At 34.6% G+C, this 24,007-nt stretch overlaps 1 protein-coding gene across 1 annotated transcript in view; it reads left to right on the top strand.

The window, feature by feature from the left end:
* LOC138703275 (solute carrier family 2, facilitated glucose transporter member 10-like) overlaps positions 1–19,930 on the top strand; it is a 59,461-nt gene extending 39,531 nt beyond the window's left edge. The window contains exon 5 of the mRNA XM_069831021.1: positions 1,855–19,930. Within this exon, the coding sequence (XP_069687122.1) occupies positions 1,855–1,984 (130 nt within the window). The 3' untranslated portion in view covers positions 1,985–19,930. The remainder of the gene's footprint in view (positions 1–1,854) is intronic.
* Positions 19,931–24,007: the final 4,077 nt, after the last annotated feature.

Consider the following 24,007-nt stretch of genomic DNA (forward strand, 5'->3'; position numbering starts at 1 on the left):
GTGACATAAGTGTGAAGAATGACTTAGCTCACATTCAGCATACATTTTCATGCATCATAAAAACGCTCAAAAGTCTCCAAAATAGGCACCTTTCACTATCTGAAAGTTTTGAAATTATAAATAGTACTGTGGAACAACTGAATCGTGGTAGAGGTAAAGTTGCAGATGCAGTAAGAGCTAAGGTGGACACTGTACTTTCAAAAAACCCTGGATATGAAGAACTACAAAAGGTTGTTTCTGTGATGAGTGGTGAATCAACAGTGAAGATTAACTTGGACTTATCCCCAGCAGACATTGTGAAATTGAATTATGTACCAGTTACTTCTTGTGACGTCGAACGCTCTTTTAGTCAGTATAAATCTATCCTCAGAGACAATAGAAGAAGATTCACTTTTCAGCACTTGAAAGAAATGTTTGTAACCTATTGTTATGGTAACAGACAATAACAATTGTGTTTTGTTGAAACTACATTGGAAGATAAGGTACGTCCATTATATTTTTTGTTTAGTTTGATTAAAATGTACCAATATTTAACGTACATAGTCATTTTTTTATAATTTTAAGTCCATATTTAATTCCATATTTTGGTAAAAATCCATATTTAATTCCATATTTTGGTAAAAATAACTACATATATATTTACATATTTCATATATTTTTAGTCCATATAAATCCGTTCCCTGCTGATGAGGTATCCATGTTTGTTTAGGTCGTGTCTCAAAGCTACATTTTCAGCTGAAGTGCACTAGAATGTTGACTAAATAGCCGGATGTGACGTCAGAAGTCATAGTCCAAAGCTACATAGTGCATAGCAATCAAGTCCATAGTAGCTAGTAAACGAAAATGCTTGCTTGATTGATGACTTGTTCACTAAACAAACATGGATACCTCATCAGCAATTGGAGCTATGAAATCTGAAAATGCTTTGGAAGTGAAATAATGCAACTATAATGTAGAATAAGACGTTAACTTTGAACACTGACATTGTTAGTACCTTCTGTACAATGTTTTAAACATTACTGTAATATATTAAGCCCTTATATTTCCCATATAACTCGTAATGAAACTGCATTTGGACACTGCCTTCTTAATTTAGTGCTGCACTGTGATGTCATGGTTTTTAGAAAAATAATCCATGCAGAAGGCCATGTTTCAAGCATACATTTCCAAAGCTCCCTAGTGTATAGTTTACAAGTCACCTAGTAGTTAGTCACTAGTGTGTAGTATGGACTTGAGCTTTGAGACACAGCCTTAGTGAACAAGTCAACAATCAAGCAAGCATTTTCGTTTACTAGCTACTATGGACTTGGTTGCTATGCACTACGTAGCTTTGGATCATAACTTCTGACGTCACATTCGGCTATTTAATCAGCAATCTAGTTCACTTCAGCTGAAAATGTAGCTTTGAGACACGGCCTAACTTCTTCACATAACCTGCTCCATAACCTGGACTGGCTGAAGCCATATGCATTAGGAACTTCTCGTACACTTCTGATGATTTGAACGAGATTAAACCAGTTAACTTTTGCAATTTTATTCTTACCTCTGGATTGCTTATGTAAGCCCTGTAGCTTTGCACATTGGGCCAAATTAAATGGGTTTAACAGACTGTGACGGTGATTATATGTTTTAATGTGCATTGGCCACTGGTTCTCCACCATCAAAATCTACACCTCAGTTTTATTTTATGTGTAGAAATCATTGAATTATATTTTTCTGCAGTTTAATGTCGGTTACACAGTGATATTTATATAATAGATTAATATGAATTTAATTGTAATTAGTTCTTGTCATTAAGTTCTGAATTTTAAGGCAACAGTAATTGTAACTAATTATTTTTGCTTAAAATTACAGGTCATCTAAAACACGCATGTTTCAAAATCTTCAAGGACTGCCTTGCCTTAATAAAAATGCATGGCTTCAGCAGAAATCAAGGCAATACCGACAAGTGTCTCATTCTACCATTGAGAGCACTATCATTTGAGGTTCAGGTCTGAGTGGGAGATGACGAACCTGTCCAGCTGCATCTTGACATATTGCTGCATTCAGCTCATGGTGGTATGGGCATGTTTGCCATTTTTATCACTCAAATCACATTGAAAATTTGACTGCATTTTTTTAGATACTTAAATTTTTAACACTAATGAAATTGTGTGTATTATCCAAATGTTATTTTGTCTTATTTGTACATAAGGGAAGAATGTATGAAGTTTGACTAATGTTTCATAATGTCAAAGTATTTTCTACCTAAGGTGACCAGATTGTAACGGAAATGTGTTGTGTAAGGACAAGTATTGATTATGTTCTGGTCTTTTTTCTACCTATTTATTTTCTTAACCAATTACTTTTTTGTACTGTAATATTCTTCATATTTGTATTTTAAATTTAACTTGTATGACAATTTTGGGTATCTTTGGGGACTTATTTTAAGAAATACAATAAAACTTCATTTATACGTTTTTATGGGGGTCTGAAGAAAAAACGCACAAACGAGAAAGACATAACTGAAATGTCTTTTAATTGCATCTGAAATAGCATTAATAATTAATAACATGTGATTATTTTATAAAAAAGATCTATTACAAACACACTTCCTCATTCTTGCACTCATTGGAATTCAAAAACCAATCACCAACCTTCTCGTCATATCAGGTTGAGTCTATTGTCAATGTTTTCATTTGTTGGGGTGTTAGAATAGTTGTATTTAGTGCGATCACAGCTTTGAACCTGGATTCTCATTGTTTAAAATGTTCCATTTCTTCCCTCTGAATTGTTTCTCCCACTGGCACATAACTGATTTACTGAAGCTAGCACATGCGGAGACAAAATGGGCAGCTTCAAATTTTGAGGAATTAAAAAATTTCTTAACAGTATACGTGTTTGTAATACACACTTCTTTTTTTTTTTTTTTGGCAAAATATCTTCTTGAATACTGGGGTGCATATTATATTCATACTCACTCAGACTTGAACAAATTAAAATTAACGCTCTATTTACATTACGAAATATGATAGGAAACAACTGACATAAATGGCCACTGCGAGTTAGTGTTTTCTCGTCTTTTGCGCACTTTTCATTCGTAATTTCTTGTCCATTTTTGACAACAATCACTAATAGTAATATTTTTAACTACTAGAATGGCTTAATAACGTGTTTTCTTTTATTGTGGGATTTTATTAATACAACTCTCAACAATAACGCATCTTTAATTAAACCAAAGGAATTTACGAATTTATTATTGACGAAAGAGTAGCATGACGTTAGTCATTGTCAATGTTCTGACGTGGTGACCTGGTGACCGATAGTTCCAGTTCTGATACTGCAAATGAGGATGAATGTGACATATAGTTTAGGGTGACCAAATGTCCTACTTTTCGCAGGATACCCCTTTTTTTTTAGCTCCTTATCCTGAGGCCTGCGTAAAATTTTGAAATTCCTATAAATATTCTGCTTTTTAAGTCTATGCTGCTAAAAGTCCTGCAAAATAAAGTTTGAAACGAAAGTTCCATGTTTTCTATTCTCTCAGAGAAAATAAGTGAAGACAGAAATAACAGGAAATAGATAAAAAATCTAGTCTGAAGCCAGAAACTTGTGATGTTGCCTCACTACACCAGTGTTTAAGTAAGGAAACTTTGAAAACCAAATAAATTCAGAAAAAGAAAAAAATCCAAAAATTACAATACCTCCCTTTATTATAATTATCTCTTAAATAGAATTAGCAGCAAACTTTCAACAATTAATAACAAGAATATTCCCTTTAATTATAATCTTTCTCTTAAATAGAATTAACAGGAAACTTCCAACAAAAGTAACAAGAATATCTCCCTACATTATAATCTTTCTCTTAAATAGAATAAACAGCAAACTTTCAGAAAAATAAACAACCAAATTATTTCATTCGGCGGCAGCCCCTTTTTACATATCTGTTAAAATCTGCTAATCCACACATAACCCATCTCACAATCACAATATCCAAGTTTCCGGTGTATACTTATCACATAGCAAAGGTCAAGTTTCGGTTGGTTGATCTCTCCAACTGAGTTGATTCTGCCCTCTTAACGACCCATATCAGGCCAAGTCCCCAACTGACACTGCGTTCCAACCGTCATCTCCAGGACCATCCCCCTCCCCTCGAGCATTCAAGTAGGAGGTGGAAGTGGATCGACGCATGCGCACTGAAATAGTTAAAGTTTGATACACCGGAAACCATTTTATAAAGATACATATAGAGGAAAGATAGCCGAATTTTCATTCTGTCGGATTACAATATTAAAGATCCAAACATACCGTGACATCCCCCCTCCCCGCAAACAAGAAAGAAAAAGAAAAATGAAAAAAAGAGAAGAGAGAGAAAAAAATTTAAATAAAACAATAAAAAGAAAGAATAGGAAAGACTAAGGAAAGATTAAGGAAAAGATGCACTTCAAAACAACATAGCCGGCTCAGACATAGAAAATGTATCAATGCATATATAATGGATGTTGGTGAGTGAAAGAAATGATAATATTAATCGTAACAAATCGAATATGTATATTAATTCAAGTCCAATGACACTCAGAAGGCGACAGTTGTCCATAATAAAGCCACAGCTTTTTTTTTTTTTCCAACTTTTAGAAACGATTGAAATTTAATGCCAGGCATATGACAAATTGAGTAATAAAAATAATAGTACCTCAAGGTAAAAGAGTAATGTGTAATTAAAGAAAAACAAAAAAGAAAGAAAAAATAAGAAAAAGAAAAGAAAAACCCCATCTTATGTCTGCTACTAAACAAATTTTTTTCATGATAGTTCAGGTTTATTTCTGAGATACAATACCTGTATTCAAATGATTCATGAAGTATAAGCATTGTAACCTGAGTTACAATTATTATATCCGAATATATCTTGGTAATTTCTTCTGTTATACCTGGTTATGATATTAATGTTATCTTTCATATACCATGGTAGGTGCGAATTGTAATGGCTCTTACATTATGTGAATGCGTTTAATTAATTTCGAATTGAAACTACATGCATTTTATAAATTTAGAATGGAGAATGAAAGGTAGGCGCTACAAGACATATTACCAGCGAATAGGGATTATAAAGAATGGACACTAAGCGAATTTGCCTGTGTTTTGTTTCTCTGTGCGCCAGTGTTTAGTTCTACTTTCAAGCGCTAGAGGTTAGTGTAATCGAGCATAGGCTAAGATAATAATTGAGAATAGAGTTGAGACACAGGATTCAAACATTGCCTACCTTATTGCATAATCCAGTAACGCTTTGCTTCAAATAAATTCAAGTTAACAGCTTTTCCATATTTCTCAGTGACGAACTAGTTGTAATAATAATTGTTTATATTTCAGATAATATATAATAAATTATATTATAAAATAATATAATACATTGTAAAATTAAGTATCAAATTCGTTTAATATTTGTATATAATATAATATAGGTATATGGTTTTACTTCTCGTAAGAGTTTTGTTTTTCCATTTTCAGTGCTATCAAATCATTACATATTTTAATTGTTGTTGTTGAGGTCAACGACTCAACTCTCATTATAAAGGAACTCTAGAGTCTAGATATTACAGTTAATGACGGATTTATTATTTTATGGATCCAATTTATTTTATTTGAGTACATAATGTACCTAGATGTATTAATTATATGTGTTATATTTCTGCTGTGTCGACTGCTAGCTGGTGTGATGTCAGCGCCAACTCTAGGGAGAAAGCCGAATCTCACGCTTTAGCTGGCTTGAAGGTCATTGAAATCAGTCCGGCTACATCAAAGGTACCGACGCAAAGTGTCCATTCTTTATAATCCCTATTCGCTGATATTACTTGAAGAGTATTATAATCACAATCAGATTTTATTAATAGGTAATGGTACATCAAGATTAATGAAAATTTTCAATGAGAAAGTATTGAGATACCTTAAGCCATGTTAAAATGTTTAAATGTTATGTTTTATTTAACGACGCTCGCAACTGCCGAGATTATATCAGTGTCGTTGGTGTGCCGGAATTTTGTCCCGCAGGAGTTCTTTTACATGAGTCTATTGCATTTAAGCACACTTAAATGCTATCGACCAGGCCCGGGATCCAACCCGCAACCTTGGGCATAGAAGGCCAGCGCTATACCAACTGCGCCAACCAGGCCGACCCTTAAGCCATGTAGTCAATTTTCACTCAGCTGAACAGTGTGCCATAACAACAATTGAATGGCCTCTTTTTACAACGTTGTATCTGCATTTTTTTGTATTCAACTCTACTGCGCTCTCCTTAATGGGTGGGTACTGTGAATGCTGTGAGAGCCCCATTCAATTACCGTCAAACCGTCTAGAGTCGACCGCTTTTTTTCGTACTTTTAACACTACTTCACAGACAATGCTATCTACTATTTCACTGAGAATGGTATGTTATAGCGCACAACTCAGGGATTGTTTTCTGTTATTTTCATTTTATGAACTTCCACGGTCACTGAGGAAAACAAATTTTAAACGCCGGTGGACTCAACCATGTACATGGTGTTAAGTCGACCACCATATTAAAAATACATGTAAATGAACGTTTGCTCTCATTCTGGTCGATATCGACCTCCTTTTGGATGCTTTTATTATTATTTACTTTATTATTTTTTATTTATTTGGGATAGAAAAATGCGAATTTTAAACAGTTATTTTAATGTGCATATATTAAATAGGTTAACGCTCATAAATTTAATAAAAAATATTTAATTAATTAGCAGACATAAAATTACGTCAAATTACACACAACATTATCACATTATTAATGTACTAATTAATAAAAAACCCTGGAAAATACAGAAAATACAGTTTCCATCTCCTAATTAATATCATAACCCTGAAAATCAACACCAAATTTTACGAATTCCTTTTCCTCCGTAGGAACAGAAGCACTTAGTTTTCTTTCTACCTGAACATAGTCAATAAGACTCGCATCCTCCACCTCAGGATATTTGAACTCGAATCCACCACAATTTCTAACAAAACGAAGTTCAAGTCCTTCTCCTGGAACCAATTCCTCAATGCAACCAACATAAAATTTAATTGTATTTTTAGTTGGGAACTTCACTAAAAGCCGATCCCCCGGTTTAGGGTCATCGAAATTGTCATTATCATTGTTATCTTCCTCTTCAACCCACTCATCTCACGAATATGTAGTGGAATGTCGTCCGTCTTCATCACTATCACTGGACTCCTGTTATCCTCTCTGTTTTCTTTTCTTGGCTTCTCTTTTTCTAGTCTCCTCTGTTGAGACAGGTTGAGAGATTTCTTCATTTGACTGAGATGTTCCGCCTTCAGTAGGCCTACTGATACAATACTTTTTCCTGGTTCAATTTCAGTTTTCCTTTACCTTTTCTTGGCAGCCAATTGGAGCACTTTGATTACCGCTTCTCCCACCAGTGGCAGTGTGGACTGAGATTCTGGAGACTCTGTCATACCAGATTGTGGTAGTTTATTAAGGACTCTTTGTGACTCGAATGGATTAATTCTACAGGCCTGCATGGTCGACTCTGTACTGGAATACAACTTCAACTTCTGACAGTAATATGGAAAAATATTTTTTGTTGTAGTATGTTGTTAAGCTTAAAATTCTGATTATAGAAATACAGTTATTTTGCATTGCATTACAGTTAAACAAGGCTAAATTGTTAAAAGTTAGACAGAGTACTTTTTTCTTACTATTTTTGCTATTGCCAACAATGAATTTTACATAATCAAGGACATAAAATACGTTTGGCACTACCTTGCGAGATTAAAAGGGGAAGTGTTATCAGTCAGCTGGAAGCAAGCAGTGGCGTCTAGTAGGAAATTCTATTGGAATAAACACGTGAAATGAGAAAATGTACACAGTGGTCGAATCTAGACCCCCAGGTCGACTCTAGACGGTTCCACGGTATAAAATGCAATATTCATTGAACATTAATAAGGGTGAAAAACTGTAAAGCAAACATAGAAGATCATAGACCTAATTAATGGAAGTAATTAAATTAATATTAATGTTTTCAACTACTGATACAATTTTAGTTCGCAGATTTCAATGACTCATAAAATACTTTATACAACTGTGGAATATGTCCAGATCTACACAATGACATTAAATCATCATACTTCTTCTTGGCAATGGGGAGCGGTCTCATATGTATTCTTCAGTTCAAATGTGCTTATGCTTCTTTTCCCTCTTCGTTTCTCAAACACGTTCACAGTGTGGACAATATGAGAAAGATAGTCTGTTTTTAACTCCAAACAAACTGGCTTTTCTGCATCAAAATACACTTCTTTTATTTGGTTTCATTTAATGGTTTCACCATTGGTATTTGTATTCCAGTTCCTATTGTCAAAGCAGAGATGTTCTTTAAAATCGAAAATATCATCTTGTGACACTTCCTTAACATTATAAGGTTTTCTCTTGCGTTTGGCTGTTCTGATCACTACGATCCACTGCGCAGGATTATAAATATCCAGTCTCTTACTTGTTCTTTCAATTAGAGCGTGCATTGAATCACCCTCATTCTGAGTGTGGCCTTTTTTAAGAAACTTATGCCTCATATAAACGTCGTAGTTCTCTGCCATTAGTGAGTACATAGCATAAACACTTCTGTTTCTGTTTTGGCCAGTGCAATTATCAGAATAGAAAACAAATTCACTAACATCTTTCTGTATTTGATTTAATATGAAGTCCATCACAAAGCTTGTATTTCATTACTTCCCTTCTTACCAATGCTCTCATGCCATACATAACTAAAGCCTTCCCAATTCCCTAAGTAAAAAACTGTGAAGTTGTACGTAGCATATTTTCTTTTATAATAAAACAAGCTCACTTCACTTTGTGGTGTAGTGAGAATCTTCTACATGTCATAACATGCTACACAACATTTGTTATTGTCTCCTTGTCCTTTTCTTTGACTTCTCTTAAAAGGGTTGTCGTGTCTCTACTGTATGTTTGTCATACTCTTTCTTCAATTCTTCTATCTTGTCTTCATCAGCATTTTCGTACTCATTACGTAAGTCGCACTGATCTTTCTTGGGCATGAAAAATCCAATGTTGAATTCCTTGGTAAATATATCTATAATTTATCATCAGAATAATTTTTATACTTATTACTGAAACATTAAAATTACTTTTTTATGTTATTACAATAAAATAATGTCTATTTAGAAGTGAAATACGATGTCAGTATTCTTTCAATCTAAAAATATAAGCCAGGTTTATTAAGAAACTTTCGTATACTTACAATTACCATTAAAATTTGATGGTTTAGAGAGAATATTCTGTGACATAACTGTAGTATTTGTTTGGCACGTGAAGGTATAGCCTATTTCAATATAATAATTATTACAATTATTCATTACAATAATTATTATAAATCAATGTCCTCGGTAGCATAGTCAGTATAGCGTTGGTCTTCTATTCTCAAGGTTGTAGGTTCGATTCCGGCCCAGGTAGATGGCATTTAATAGTGTTTAAATGCAACAGGCTCATGTCAGTAGATTTACTTGCATGTAAAAGAACTCTTGTGGGACAAAATTCTGGCACACTGGCAACGCTGATATAATCTCTGCAGTTGCAAGCGTCATTAAATAAACCATAATTTAAAAAAATAATAATAAATCAATGTCTAATATTCTGTTTCTCATGATGTTAAACAGCTGATGACAAATGAATACCAGTACGGTCATTATTACCAACAAGGACACCAAAATGTTAAATAGGTGGATGGTGTCAATACCTATGCAATATAGTAATACTGTACACTGCATTAGTCAGTTATATATGATATTCTTGTAATAATTTGTAAAATTCATGAAAATATCATATTTTACATAGCCTAATTGAATGCAAATATAAATATAACAATTATAATGACTTACACCAGAAAACAATTGTACATCCTGAATAATGTATGCGAATACCTATTCAGAATACTAACATTGTATCTCACATAATACAGTATATAAATTTGTTAGGCTATAACCATTGTAACTAAAGATACAATTATAGTATTTGAGAGATTCACAATTATTGAGTTACAGTAGAGTAACAATAAGATTTTACATACAATTGGGGAGGTTTATAGCTACAATGATAATACTGGAAGAAAAAGAAACAATTTAAGACCATATTAATTAGTATAACTCAAAACCATAAAAAATTGAATTACAATGTTAGTATTTGGGAGGGTCGAATTTAATTAAATAAGATTATAAAAGGATCTTTTTAGGTGCCACTACTAGAATCATCACAAGATGTCAGTAAAACCAAGTAAGCAAACACCAGTACCATTTCGAAGTATGTTAGTGACATAAAGGTCCAACTTTATAAATTACCAATTCAAGTAATTAATATGCTACAGAACAAATAATAATTTAATGAAATAGACCAATCAATATAAGACAATGTATTAATAAAAATACCAAAGCTGAAACAAAAGATAAGATAAGGAAAATTAACAGAATTTTATTTGAGACACATGTGCTCGAATTTGGTTTCTAGATGCAAGATCTTGAACAACTGAAACAGGGGTTGTGAATCTCTGCACGACGTAAGGACCTTTGTACCGAGGTGCTAATTTACTTGTAAAATTCTTTATAGCGTTACTTTGTACATAATTTTTCAACATAACTTGACTTCCAACTTGAAAAGGTACAGAACGCCATAGCGGATTATAATACTTACACACCTTATTATGTGCCAATTGAAGATTTCGTTTGACTCGTGTCCAATTTTGTTTGACATCGTGTGGATCAGCATTATCAGGTAAAATGTCTGTAATAGACCGGAGATTCGATAGGGGATTGTTAGGCTGAAATGAAAAAACAATGAAAATGGAGTACTATTAGTAGGTTCATGCTCCGTTGTATTCAACGCAAATTGTATCCAGTGAAGATTGGAGTCCCAACGAGAGTGGTCATCAGCATGATAAGCTATTAAGGCATTCTTAAGATTCCTATTATAGCGCTCACAAATATTTGGTGTGGAGTAATGAGGTGTTAGTCTCGCATGTTTAATTCCTAGAGAAAAAAGGAATCGTTTGAATTCTTGTGAAATGAAATAAGAAGCATTATCTGAGACTAATACTCGAGCACACAGCAAAAAGCACACAGATTTCTGAGACAATTGATATTGTTGACGTTGCATTACGAACAGGAAATAACCAAGAAAATTTGGTAAATGCATCCACAATTACAAAAATATATGTATTTCCACTAGATGTACTTGGAAGTTTACCAAGATAATCAATATAAATTTTTTCCATTGGTGCTGATGCAACCTCACTAGATAATAACCCATAATGTTGAAATTGTGCTGGTTTGGACATTTTACAAATAGTACAGTTCGCTACACGTACCGCTATGTCCTTAGCTAATCCAGGCTGTGTAAAGGTTTGTGAAATCTTATGATATGTTTTAAAACGTCCTAAATGACCTCCCATCTCAGACTCATGATAGAAGGAAAAAACAGCAGGTACCAATGCATCAGGCAATACTATTTTATATTTATTACCACATTGACCACGGTTAACCAAAATTTCCCCTTTCAGTTTATAATCAGGGATTATTTCTCCATTCTTAATTCTAGCAATCATATCTCGAAGAATGGGATCAGCTTGTTGATGAGAGCCTATATCTGTAAAAAATTAAAAAAAGGAAAGAACTGCACTTTGTGAAACATCTTATTGGTGTGCAGTGGAATTATTTTCAGGAATGTGAAACATTCAAGAAAGTGCATCAGCAACATTATTATCAGTACCTCGAATATGACTGACTGTATATTTGTAAGCAGATAACTTAATTGCCCACCTTGCTAAACGACCTGTATGCTTAGTACCCGATAAACAGTATGATAATACATTGTTATCAGTTTGTAATTCAAAGGGTTTATGATCTAAATAAATATGAAATTTATCGAAAGCCAATAAAACTGCTAGTGCTTCTTTCTCAAAGATAGTATATCTAATTCAGCATCTGTTAATCGCCGAGAAACATAATGAAGAGGCCTATAATGTCCCTCATACTCTTGCAATAATACAGCTGCTATAGCTGAAGACGAACTATCTGTCTGTATAATAAATGATTTCTTAAAATCTGGAATGGCTAATACAGGTGGAGTTGATATAGCTGATTTCAATGTATCAAATGCCTTTTGTTGTTCTGTCGTCCAATGAAAAGGTACATTTTTCCGACGAGTCTATTTAATGGTTCAGCCAATTGAGCATAGTTTGGTATGAATTTAGAAAAAAAATTCACCGCCCCAATAAATCTCGCTATGCCTTTTACATCTTGTGGTGTAGGATAATCCTGTATTACTTGAGTTCTATCTGGATCTATTTGAATGCCATAAGGAGATAAAATATGTTCAAGAAACGACACTGTAGGTGTTGCATACTTAACTTTAGCCGGATTAACTGTCAATCTTGCATCAGCCAAACGTTCAAAAACTATACGTAACTGTTTGACATGAGATTCAAAATCAGGACTATAAATAAGTAAATCATCACTGTAAGTGAACAAGAACTTAAATTTGACATCTGAAAATATATTATTCATCAATTTTGCTAATATGCCAGAGCCGGTACCTAAACCAAAAGGTAATCTATTAAATTCATACAGATCAGTTTCAGTAATGAAAGCTTAAGATGCTTTGTTCCTTCAGACAATGGAATTTGAAAGTAAGCTGAATTTAAATCTAATGATGTAAAATATTTTGCTCCCTGAAAATGATAGGAACAAGTATTAATATTAGGCATGGGTTGTTGATCAACTAGAATTTTTTAATTCAATTTACGGTAATAAATGATAAGTCTTTATTCCCCATTAGGTTTATCTACCAAAAAACAGGAGAAGCATAATGGGAAGAAGAATGTCTTATTACACCAGTCTGTAACATACTGGTATTATCTTCTGTAAAGCAAGATTTTTATGTGGAGAAAGACGATAAGGTGTAGTTTTTATGGGGATATTGTTGGCTAAACGGATAGTATATTGTAATACCGTAGTTGAACCCAATTGATCTGTTAAAACATGAGGAAATTGCTGAATCAAATTTTGAATAACTATTTTTTGTTCTGAAGTTAAATGAGTCATTTCATCAGGCATAATTACAGGTGGATCATCGAGATTCACTGAAGGTGAATCAAGCATAATATGTTGTTGACCATGACAAAATGATAATTTATTACTCGCATAAAATCTGAAATTAAATTGCCTATTAGTTACATTCAAAATAATTTGTGTTTTTATGAAAAAGGGTAAACCAAGAATACAAGGAGATTTTAAACTCTGCACCACATGAAACCTTACAGGCCAGGAATATCTGTCAATACGAAGAGGCACCGTAATGGTGCCTATTATTGTAATGGGATTGCCTACTGCAATAACAACTGGAGAAAATGTAGGGATTAATTTGATCTTGTATTTCAAAACTAACTGATCAAATATTTCTTGTGAAATAAAATTATTACATGCACCTGTATCAAACAGTGCGTAAATTCTAGTTTTAAATATAGACACACATCGTGTTAATGGAGAAATACTAAGGGCCTGCATATCAGTAGAATCAGTTTTTTGAGATAGTTGTAATTGTTATGGGATAGCATTATTATAATGTCTACTATTAGAGACAACTGATTGGGGACAATTACGAATTAAATGTTGGCTAGAACCACATCTATAACATCGACGAATAACGACATTATTTTCATTTGATGGTTCATGAATCATTTGATTACGAACAGTAGAACTATATTGATTTCTATACACAGGTCTTTGAAATTGTGATCTATAGGTTTGCATTTGAGGTCGAAAAGGTGTATTTCGTATAAAAGAGGACGTTTGTACATTAGTATTTTGTATTGGAATTGTTGAAGCTGATGATATATGGGATTCACACGGAAATTCCAGAAGGATATTATTATGCATAGTATTTTGTACTCCCGCTAAATTATCCGAATATTGATGGCTTTAACACTCAAAATGAGATTATCAAGTTCTGTAAAATTTGTAGTGGGGGATTGCATTGGTAATGCTGACCATGTAGTTACATTTAATCTATTAATGATTTCACTTACAATTTGTGATTCAGATTTTGGAATACGAAACATTTTATGACATAATTTAATATCTGTTACAAAAGAGGAAAAACTCTCATTGTGATTTTGTGATCGAGAAGCCATGTTAACTGCTAATTGTTGTTGCAAAGATACTGGAAGAAAATAATTCAATATATTTGTATGAAATGCATCTAGATTTAAACCATGTAAAATAGCATAATCAACTCGTTCTCCTAATTTATCTATAGTATATAAACTAAGAACTTGATATGTATGCATGGGCGATAAATTCCAAATTTGAACCTTTGTCATAATTTCCATCAATATCTTAAAAAAATCCAAAATATTAGAAAACATATCACCAGAATAGGGAGTCTTATTGACAAATAATTGGTGTAAGGGACTATCAATTGATTTATATTGTAATCTATCATCAGAAACTTTGCTGTTTACAGCATTAATGGGTAATTCTGAAGTAGATAATGAGGTCTCTTGCAATAATCCATCCGTGACTTTACCTACTGAGGACAAATTTTGAAATGGTAACTTGTTCAACAACACATCTGAAACAAGAGGAAAATCTTGTTTTGTTTCAGAACAAGCTTGTTCAACCACAGACCAATTTATCTTAAGAACTCCTAACATTTGTTCAAGAGCTAAATAATGTTCTGAGATTGAACCTGAGTATAAAAATAGTTGTAAATAGAATCTGGTATTATAGTGACTAATACATGCTTTGATGTGATAAAATTGCTTTAGTGATAGCTTCTCATTATCCTCATTAATTTCTGTTACCCTTGATAATAATTCAGTTATATTATTAAGAAAGGGATCTATTTTGAAACATGGAAAATGTTTAAATGTTATGTTTTATTTAACGATGCTCGCAACTGCAGTGGTTATATCAGCGTCGCCAGATGTGCCGGAATTTTGTCCCGCAGGAGTTCTTTTACATGCCAGTAAATCTACTGACATGAGCCTGTCGCATTTAAGCACACTTAAATGCCATCGACCTGGCCCGGGATCGAACCCGCAACCTTGGGCATAGAAAGCCAGCGCTATACCAACTCACCAACCAGGTCGACTTGAAACATGGATGGTGTATATATATATACACGAGGCCTGTCTAAAAAGTATCCGACCTTTAGCCAGAAAAAATATTTCAAATACCTGACGGGGTTGGGACCCTAATCCCCTTCAAAGTAGGCCCCTTGTGCTTGCACACACTTAGCCCACCGATCCTTCCACTGCCGGAAACACCTCTGGAAGTCTTCTTTTGGAATGGTGTTCAGCTCCGTCGTCGCGTTCCGCATTATCTCTTCTCTACTCTCAAAACGGGATCCTTTCAGTGGTGTCTTCAATTTTGGAAACAACCAGAAGTCGCAAGGAGCCAGGTCTGGAGAGTAGGGAGGTTGGCGAATGGTTGTAATTCCATGTTTGGCCAAGAAAGTGTGGATCAATTGGGATGAATGTGCGGGGGTGTTGTCGTGATGCAAGTGCCAGTTGTTCGCTGTCCACATGTCTGGTCTTTCGCGCCGAACTGCATCACGGATTCACCGGAGAACATCGTGATAGTACTCCTTTGTCACCGTTTGTCCTTCCGGTGCGTATTCATGATGCACCATTCCGCGGACATCAAAGAAAACAGCATCACCTTGATTTTGCTTCGCACCTGCCATGCTTTCTTCGGCCTTGGAGACTCGGGATGCTTCCATTGCGACGACTGTCTTTTTGTTTCTGGGTCATACCCGTACACCCATGACTCATCTTCAGTTATCACAGTGTTCAGAAATCCAGGATCAGTGTTGGCGGTGTCCAGAAGGTCCTGTGCAACGTCACGACGGAGGTCTTTTTGTTCCGGGGACAACAACTTGGGCACGAATTTCGCAGCCACTTGGTTCATGTTCAAATCATCACGCAAAATTGCATGTGCAGAATCTTTACTCACTCCAACCTCTTCGGCAATCTCCCGCACGGTCAAACGACGATCTGCCATCACCAAATTTCGCACCCTCTCAACAACAGTTGCACTCCGAGCAGTTTGGGGCCTGCCACAACGCTGCTCACTCTCCGCTGATGTGCGGCCATCTTTGAATCGGTTGAACCACTCCTTAATTTGTGTTACACCCATCGCATCTTCCCCAAACACCTGCTGAATCTTACGAATTGTTTGACTTTGAGAATCACCAAGCTTTTGACAAAATTTGATGCAGTATCTTTGCTCAATTCGTTCAGTCATCTTTCGAGAAAACTAAATCCGACAAACACTTAGAACAGCACCTTACTTGGCGACCACCAGCCAGTGACTGGCACAAGCGAATGCGGTGAAAAAATTCAAGCATGCGCATTACGGTTCCTCCTTCCACCGTGCACAGTGGCGCCGCCTTAGAATCACTACTTTGCGCTGGAAAATTTAAGGTTGGATACTTTTTAGACAGGCCTCGTGTATATATATATATATATATATATATATATATATATATATGTGTTGTCAAAAAAAACTTCATCTGTTCCTTCAGATGTACAGGAATGTTCTTCCATAAGTTTGAACAATTGTTCCACTGAGAAAGTAGACATTATTGCTATCAACGGACGCTTAAAACGGGCTCTTGTTCTTGACCCTACTATCCGTTTCGAAAGAAACCTATATCAGGCCACTGAAGCTGATATTGAGAAGAAGTCTATATATGAACCTTGTCTGTCAAAAGTACAACGTCCCTCTTAAACAATGGTCTGTCATTGGTTTGCTGTTTGGCAGTATAGGTTCTATAACAAAATTCACATGGAATTATCTTAAGGAACTTCACACTCCTTTTGATTATGTAATGTCTATTCTTATAAATATTATCAAGGATTCTCTTCAAATATTACATCATCATCTCTATTTCAATTAATCAACTTATATTTGCCTTCACCAATTAACTTTCTTTTTTCTTTAATATATCACATCACATTATATTGTACATGTTTATTGTATTCAGGACCCTTGTGGTCACTCAAATTCTTTGAGCTGAAGTCTATAAATTTAGAAATTTATTATTATTATTAGTCCAATGGTAATGAATTAAATGGGATTCTGAATAAAATTTCCCATATAAGTTCTTCTTTTCGTAATTCACGTAAGGTTGCAAGAGGCATATTGCAAAATATAAAAATCACCAAGTAATGACAAATTAACATTTCAACAAAATAAAAAAATACATTACAAATAATACAAAATAAACTCTGTACGCTCTGCTACCAATGTGATGTTGCCTCACTACACCAGTTTTTAAGTAAGGAAACTTTGAAAACCAAATAAATTCAGAAAAAGAAAAAAATTAAAAAATTGCAGTACCTCCCTTTATTATAATTATCTCTTAAATAGAATTATCAGCAAACTTTCAACAATTAATAACAAGAATATTCCCTTTAATTATAATCTTTCTCTTAAATAGAATTAACAGGAAACTTCCAACAATAAGTAACAAGAATATCTCCCTACATTATAATCTTTCTCTTAAATAGAATAAACAGCAACCTTTCAGAAACATGAACAACCAAATTATTTCATTCAGCGGCAGCCCCTTTTTACATATCTGTTAAAATCTGCTAACCCACACATAACCCATCTCACAATCACAATCTCCAATTTTCTGGTGTATACTTATCACATAGCAAAGGTCAAGTTTCGGTTGGTTGATCTCTCCAACTGAGTTGATTCTGCCCTCTTAACGACCCATATCAGGCCAAGTCCCTAACTGACGCCGTGTTCCAACTGTCATCACCACGACCAACCCCCTCCCCTCGAGCATTCAAGTAGGAGGTGGAAGTGGATCGACGCATGCGCACCGAAATAGTTAAAGTTTGATACACCGGAAACCGTTTTATAAAGATACATATAGAGGAAAGATAGCCGAATTTTCATTCTGTCGGATTACTATATTAAAGATACAAACATACCGTGAAAAACTTTAAAACATATTATGTTGATCACAGGGTATAATCTGAATTATATTTGTCTTGAATTCTATGATTTTCTTCTTGGACAGCAGTAGTTGTTGAAAGCAATACATTGAAACCAATAATTTGTATTTGCTCAGTAATTGCTGAAGAATAATCATGCTACAGCAGCTACATTGTCTATGTGTACTGTATTATATATTTTTTTTATTATTGATACATTATTTCCTTTATTGCAGTTATATGGGATAGCTAGTAGTCTAAATATTTGAAAATTTGTATTGCATTAAAACTGGTTACTGCTTTGGTATGAAGTTTAGATATGTGATATGTAAGGAGAAGAGCAAAACTCCAGAGCCACGATTTACAGAATCACTTTCAGGAATGAGTCCTGCTTTCTTTGTCTGGAAATCTTGTCACCCTAGCATAGTTAGAGGTAAGGGAATGCCTTTATAACCTGTTTTGATGATATAATTTTAATCTTTAGTGGTGTTTAGCAGTATTAGTCAGTTTTTTTTTAATTGTAGGATAAAAAAAATTGGTATGTGTATTATATTTGATGATGTAAATACGGTACTATTTTCGCGTTCTTACATTTTCACGGCAAGCCTAATTTCGAGCAAAATTTAATTAGAATGTATTAATGAAGCTTTGTACCTCTCAGGGTTTAAAAAAGATCGTATAAGTGTGAAAAACGTATAAATGAAATAAATTAACATGGAAAGTATAGGAATTTTGTTGGGACTTTAGAAAAAACATGTGAGAAACGTATAAATGAAGTTTTACAGTATAAGTTGTGTTAGTCAGATCTTTTATTTTATGCAGAACTACTTGTCTGCATTATTTATGTCCTTTCGAAATTAAACATTCTAGTTTTATTCCACATCTCGATGCTGTTGCTGTAGGAGAAGAGTATTCAGTGGCCATTGTGCAGCTTGTTTGTAAAGGTAATTTTTTGTACATTTGCCATCATCCGGGATTTTTATTTCATTTATATGTGGAAGAGTGAAGTTAGTTTACTTGTTTATATCTGGAATTGTATGCAATTCCGTGCAGAGGATTAAATATCTCTTTAAATGTTCATTATGAAATATTTGCAATTTAGTAGTGGCATCACATGCATATAAGTGTTATGTTTCAGGGTCTTGAGTTACAACAATTGGAAAATTGTAACCTTGTAAGCGTCATAAATTTATCTTACTTCACTTAAGATGCTTGTATCACAAAAACTTCAATATAGTAGCCTACATGTGACGTCACTACCAAGTAACACAAACTATTTGCCTTTTGTTTAATCACTGATTGTGTTAATGTGACAGTTTCAGTATTTAACAAATTTCATTCAAATCCTATACAACATCCGCTAAGAATTGTTGAAAAGTGGTATTTTTTTTTTATTTGCTATGGATAAAGTTGTACTTCTCTTCACAATTCAAACTGTAAACTAATAAGAGAATCTGTAACATTATGAAATTTAAAAAAACTGCTTAATTTTATTGAATTTATGAATTGGAGAGTGAATATATTTCCGTGAATGGTTTGTTAAAACAACAACTCTTATAACCGGACTTGTATAAATTGTAATTAATTATTGTTCAGTGGTATAAGGTTTTGAAAAGGAGAACTCATCTCAAGCTGTAACTTCTTGTTAGGTCATTCACATTTTTAGGCAGCTTTATTTTTTATTCACAGCGTGTATTTTATGTTCTACTTCGAAATAAGTAATCAGTACTATATAATCTTGCAGTGTAGGCTTTCACTGCCTTAGTCTATAGATCTAGATTCATTTACCGGGCTGAGAGGCCGTGGTCTATTGGTTGGTTTTATACCAGACGTTTTGTCTGCAACTGCGGCAGACATCTTCAATGGAGTGGTATCCGAGGTCGCAAGACTCTTCTCGGCATACCTGAGGCAACTGATCCTGTGGCTGGTTGTGCGGGCGTATTTATAGTGCAGCTCGCGGGCCGAGGCATGTTGTTGCTGCGGTCCGCACCACTTTGTTCACTGCTCCCGTTCTGGGTTCCGTCCTTTTGTTGTAGTGGCTTCTTATCTGTTCTGTTTAGGACCGGGTACCAATACTTGCTTAGCTTTACGCCTTCTTCCTTGCGATTAAAGTTGTTGTTATGTTTATATATTTCGATCGCTTCTCTATGTAGACGGGGGAAGAAGTGCGTCGTCATGCTCAAGATGTCCGTGTCCTGGAATCTAATGTTGTGATCGCCCTCTTGATAGGCATGTGCTGCCACTGCCGATTTGTCGATCTGTCCTAGGCGGCAATTCCTATTATGTTCTGTCAGTCTCGTCCTGACGCTCCGCTGTGTAGTACCGATGTAGACCTTCCCACACGAACACGGAATCCTGTAAACTCCGGCGGACACCAGCTTATCTCGTTGGTCCTTGGATGACCTCAGCTGGTGTCCGCCGGAGTTTACAGGATTCCGTGTTTGTGTGGGAAGGTCTACATCGGTACTACACAGCGGAGCGTCAGGACGAGACTGACAGAACATAATAGGAATTGCCGCCTAGGACAGATCGACAAATCAGCAGTGGCAGCACATGCCTATCAAGAGGGCGATCACAACATTAGATTCAAGGACACGGACATCTTGAGCACGACGACGCACTTCTTCCCCCGTCTACATAGAGAAGCGATCGAAATATATAAACATAACAACAACTTTAATCGCAAGGAAGAAGGCGTAAAGCTAAGCAAGTGTTGGTACCCGGTCCTAAACAGAACAGATAAGAAGCCACTACAACAAAAGGACGGAACCCAGAACGGGAGCAGTGAACAAAGTGGCGCGGACCGCAGCGACAACATGCCTCGGCCCGCGAGCCGCACCATAAATACGCCCGCACAACCAGCCACAGGATCAGTTGCCTCAGGTACGCCGAGAAGAGTCTTGCGACCTCAGATACCACTCCACTGAAGATGTCTGCCGCAGTTGCAGACGAAACGTCTGGTATAAAACCAACCAATAGACCACGGCCTCTCAGCCCGGAAAATGAATCTAGATCTATAGTACTATATAATATTAATAATTATAATTGGAATTTTAATTTCCTTACATTCAAATCGTTTGATAATGTAAAATAAATATGACAATTATTCTAAACCTTTGAACATTGGAATTCTGTGATATGATATGTAAGGTTGACGTATTTTCTCGAGTAAAATGTGCCAAAACTGTATTCTTTAATTTTATACCAAAGCTAATAATCCAAATCAAATGCTGTTTCCCATAATCTCAAAATTCAGATAAAATTTAGCATTGGCCTCACATCACATATGTGCATGTCTTCGAGGTCTCTGCTAAACTTTACCCCATTATTAATAATTTGATTAATTTTTAATACAGAGTTGTATAACGAAAGTTGACTTGAATTACTTGTAGTGGTGCTAACTGAAGAAAATAACGTAAATTTTATGACACAGTTTTCACAACTTCAAACCAATATTGTTCCTTATTTAAAGAATTTTACGTAAATTTTCTGTATTATTTTTTAAATGTGTGGATTTCTTCTAGTTAGTATAAATACTTTTACTACTGATTAACTTTCCCAACTTCTTTACTGTGTTAATATTTAGGAATTTGCCTGGCGACTAGTTTCGAAGTGTTGTTCTTCATTGTCCATAGCTTATGGACAATGAAACTATGGAGGTTATGGATAATGAAGAACAACACTTCGAAACTAGTTACCAGGTAAATTCCTAAATATTAACACAATAAAGAAGTTGGAAAGTTAATCAGTAATATTTAAGTGTTAAAAGTGTATATAGAAAAGTGATAAATACTTTTGTTCATTTATCATAATGAACTTTTAATATTGTTGTGATAGAGCATATTGCAATTACTGGTCACCTGATTGATTTTAACATTTTTTTTTAACTTGGTGAAGTGTACTTGTACAGATTTTTCCTTTTGTAAAACCAAGTTTTACATTTATTCTAGTACATAAGACAAGTTTATAGTAACTTAGTTCACTATAATATTATGGACCTCACTAGCAGATTGATATTTTAACAGGCTACGAAACTAAGGATGTGTAAACTCATTCGTGATGAATTACACTGAAGTCTGTATTGATTAGCGAAGAAAGAATATTTATTATTGCATTTGTTAAATATGAGCACAGATGTCGGCTTGAGTCAAAACTCGCGTATTATATGATATAGTATTTATATAGAAGAATCACTGATCAGGTAACATTTCTGATTAATGAATGAATTTTTATTGTCCCTGACTTAATATTGCTATTTAAATTGGTTCACTGAAGAAGTTGCTGTTACTTGTACATACAGAGCCGTAAGTTCTCAATGTGGAGTTCAAAGGGTAACAGCAGTGTGTGTGAATCATTAGTTTTCTTAATGGAGATGTGTTCTTATGCCCCTAAATAACTTGATACATGAACAGTGAACAACTGTAAAGTAATGAAAATTTATTGTCTTATTTGCGTGTACAGTAAATTATTGTAAAATATATATTTTTTTTAAAGGGACGCAATGTAGTTTGTTTTGATCAGAGTGGCGGTTTGCAAAAGGTAAGAATGTCTGTATTGATATATGAAATATCTGGAGCCAATAGGTTAGCTGCAGTACCATTATATAGTATTTTTGGAAGTGTGTCTTCAGAAAGTTTTGATATTTCCTGCATGAATTATACATTTTATTTTAAAGTATCTGTTGCGAATTAAATGTCTTATTTTTAAAAAATTGGAATACATGGAGTACCTTGCAGAGAGTACCAGTACTTAAGTTGTCTTCTTCCGTTGCATACAATGTGCTGCTCTAGCTGAGTTAGCACTGTCCACTTAAGACCAGATGCTAACCAATTTTTCGATAATATTTTATTCACGTTTTAATTTCTCAACATTATACAGTTAGTATGGACAGAAGATTTTTTTATATTTGTCTAGCTGTTAGGAGATTGGAAGTGTGCGCAGCTTCAAGGAGAGGTTTCCACTTCAGCTCATTAACATTTCCTTTGTCTGCCTTAAGTGAAATGTTACATTTAATTAAGAGTTACACAAAATTGAATGTGTTATTGTAATAATAATGTGTTGTGTTTGTATTTTCATTATTTAATAATTCATAGGAGCCATATGATTATAATAGTGATGATAGATGATGATGATGATGTCGTCATCATCATCAGCAGCAGCAACTTCAAGGTTTCATCAAGTTTATTCCATCTTCATAGATTTTGGTCTTTTCATCTCTCACTCTCACTCACTCTCTCTCTCTCTCTCTCTCTTTTTTTGCGTTCCCATATTTTTTTCTCCTCTACATGTGCAGTAGTAAAGTAGTTTTGGTATGCGAATATCTGGAATTCATATTAAGTGTTGTCTCCATCTTTCTCTGTAGTTCTTTATTTCGCCATTTGAATTTAAAATGTTTCACTTCTTACCGAATTTCATCATTCATTTTATGATTCCTTAAACTATAATTCGAATATTGAATCGACGTTTATATTCTAAGGTGGAAAAACAATTGGAAGAAGAGCAGTTTGGCTTCAGGAAGGGAAAAGGTGCGAGAAATGGAATTGGACTGCTATGGACAATCGGTGAAAGATACCTAGAGAAGAATAAAGAAGTGTATGTAGTATTTGTGGATTTAGAAAAGGCTTTTGACAGAGTGGATTGGAATAAACTGATGGGGATCCTGAAGAAAATAGATGTGGATTGGAAAGAGAGAAGACTGTTCAGTAATCTTTATATGAAACAACGAATCGAAGTCAGGATAGGGGAAGAAATGCCAGAAGGCAGTGAAATTGGGAGAGCAATACATTAAGGATGTCCCTTATTACCTACCCTGTTCAACATCTACTGGGAGGATTTAGTAAAGAACAGTTTTCAGAGCATGGGAGGAGTTATAGAAGGAGGAAGAAGAATAAAGTGCATAAGATTTGCTGATGATATGACGTTGTTAGCAGAAGAGGAAATGACAGTAAAGTATATGCTACTGGAACTAAATGACAGCTGTGTGCAGTATAGGATGAAGATAA

This window comes from Periplaneta americana, chromosome 7, assembly GCF_040183065.1.
Source record: "Periplaneta americana isolate PAMFEO1 chromosome 7, P.americana_PAMFEO1_priV1, whole genome shotgun sequence".
NCBI lineage: Eukaryota > Metazoa > Arthropoda > Insecta > Blattodea > Blattidae > Periplaneta > Periplaneta americana.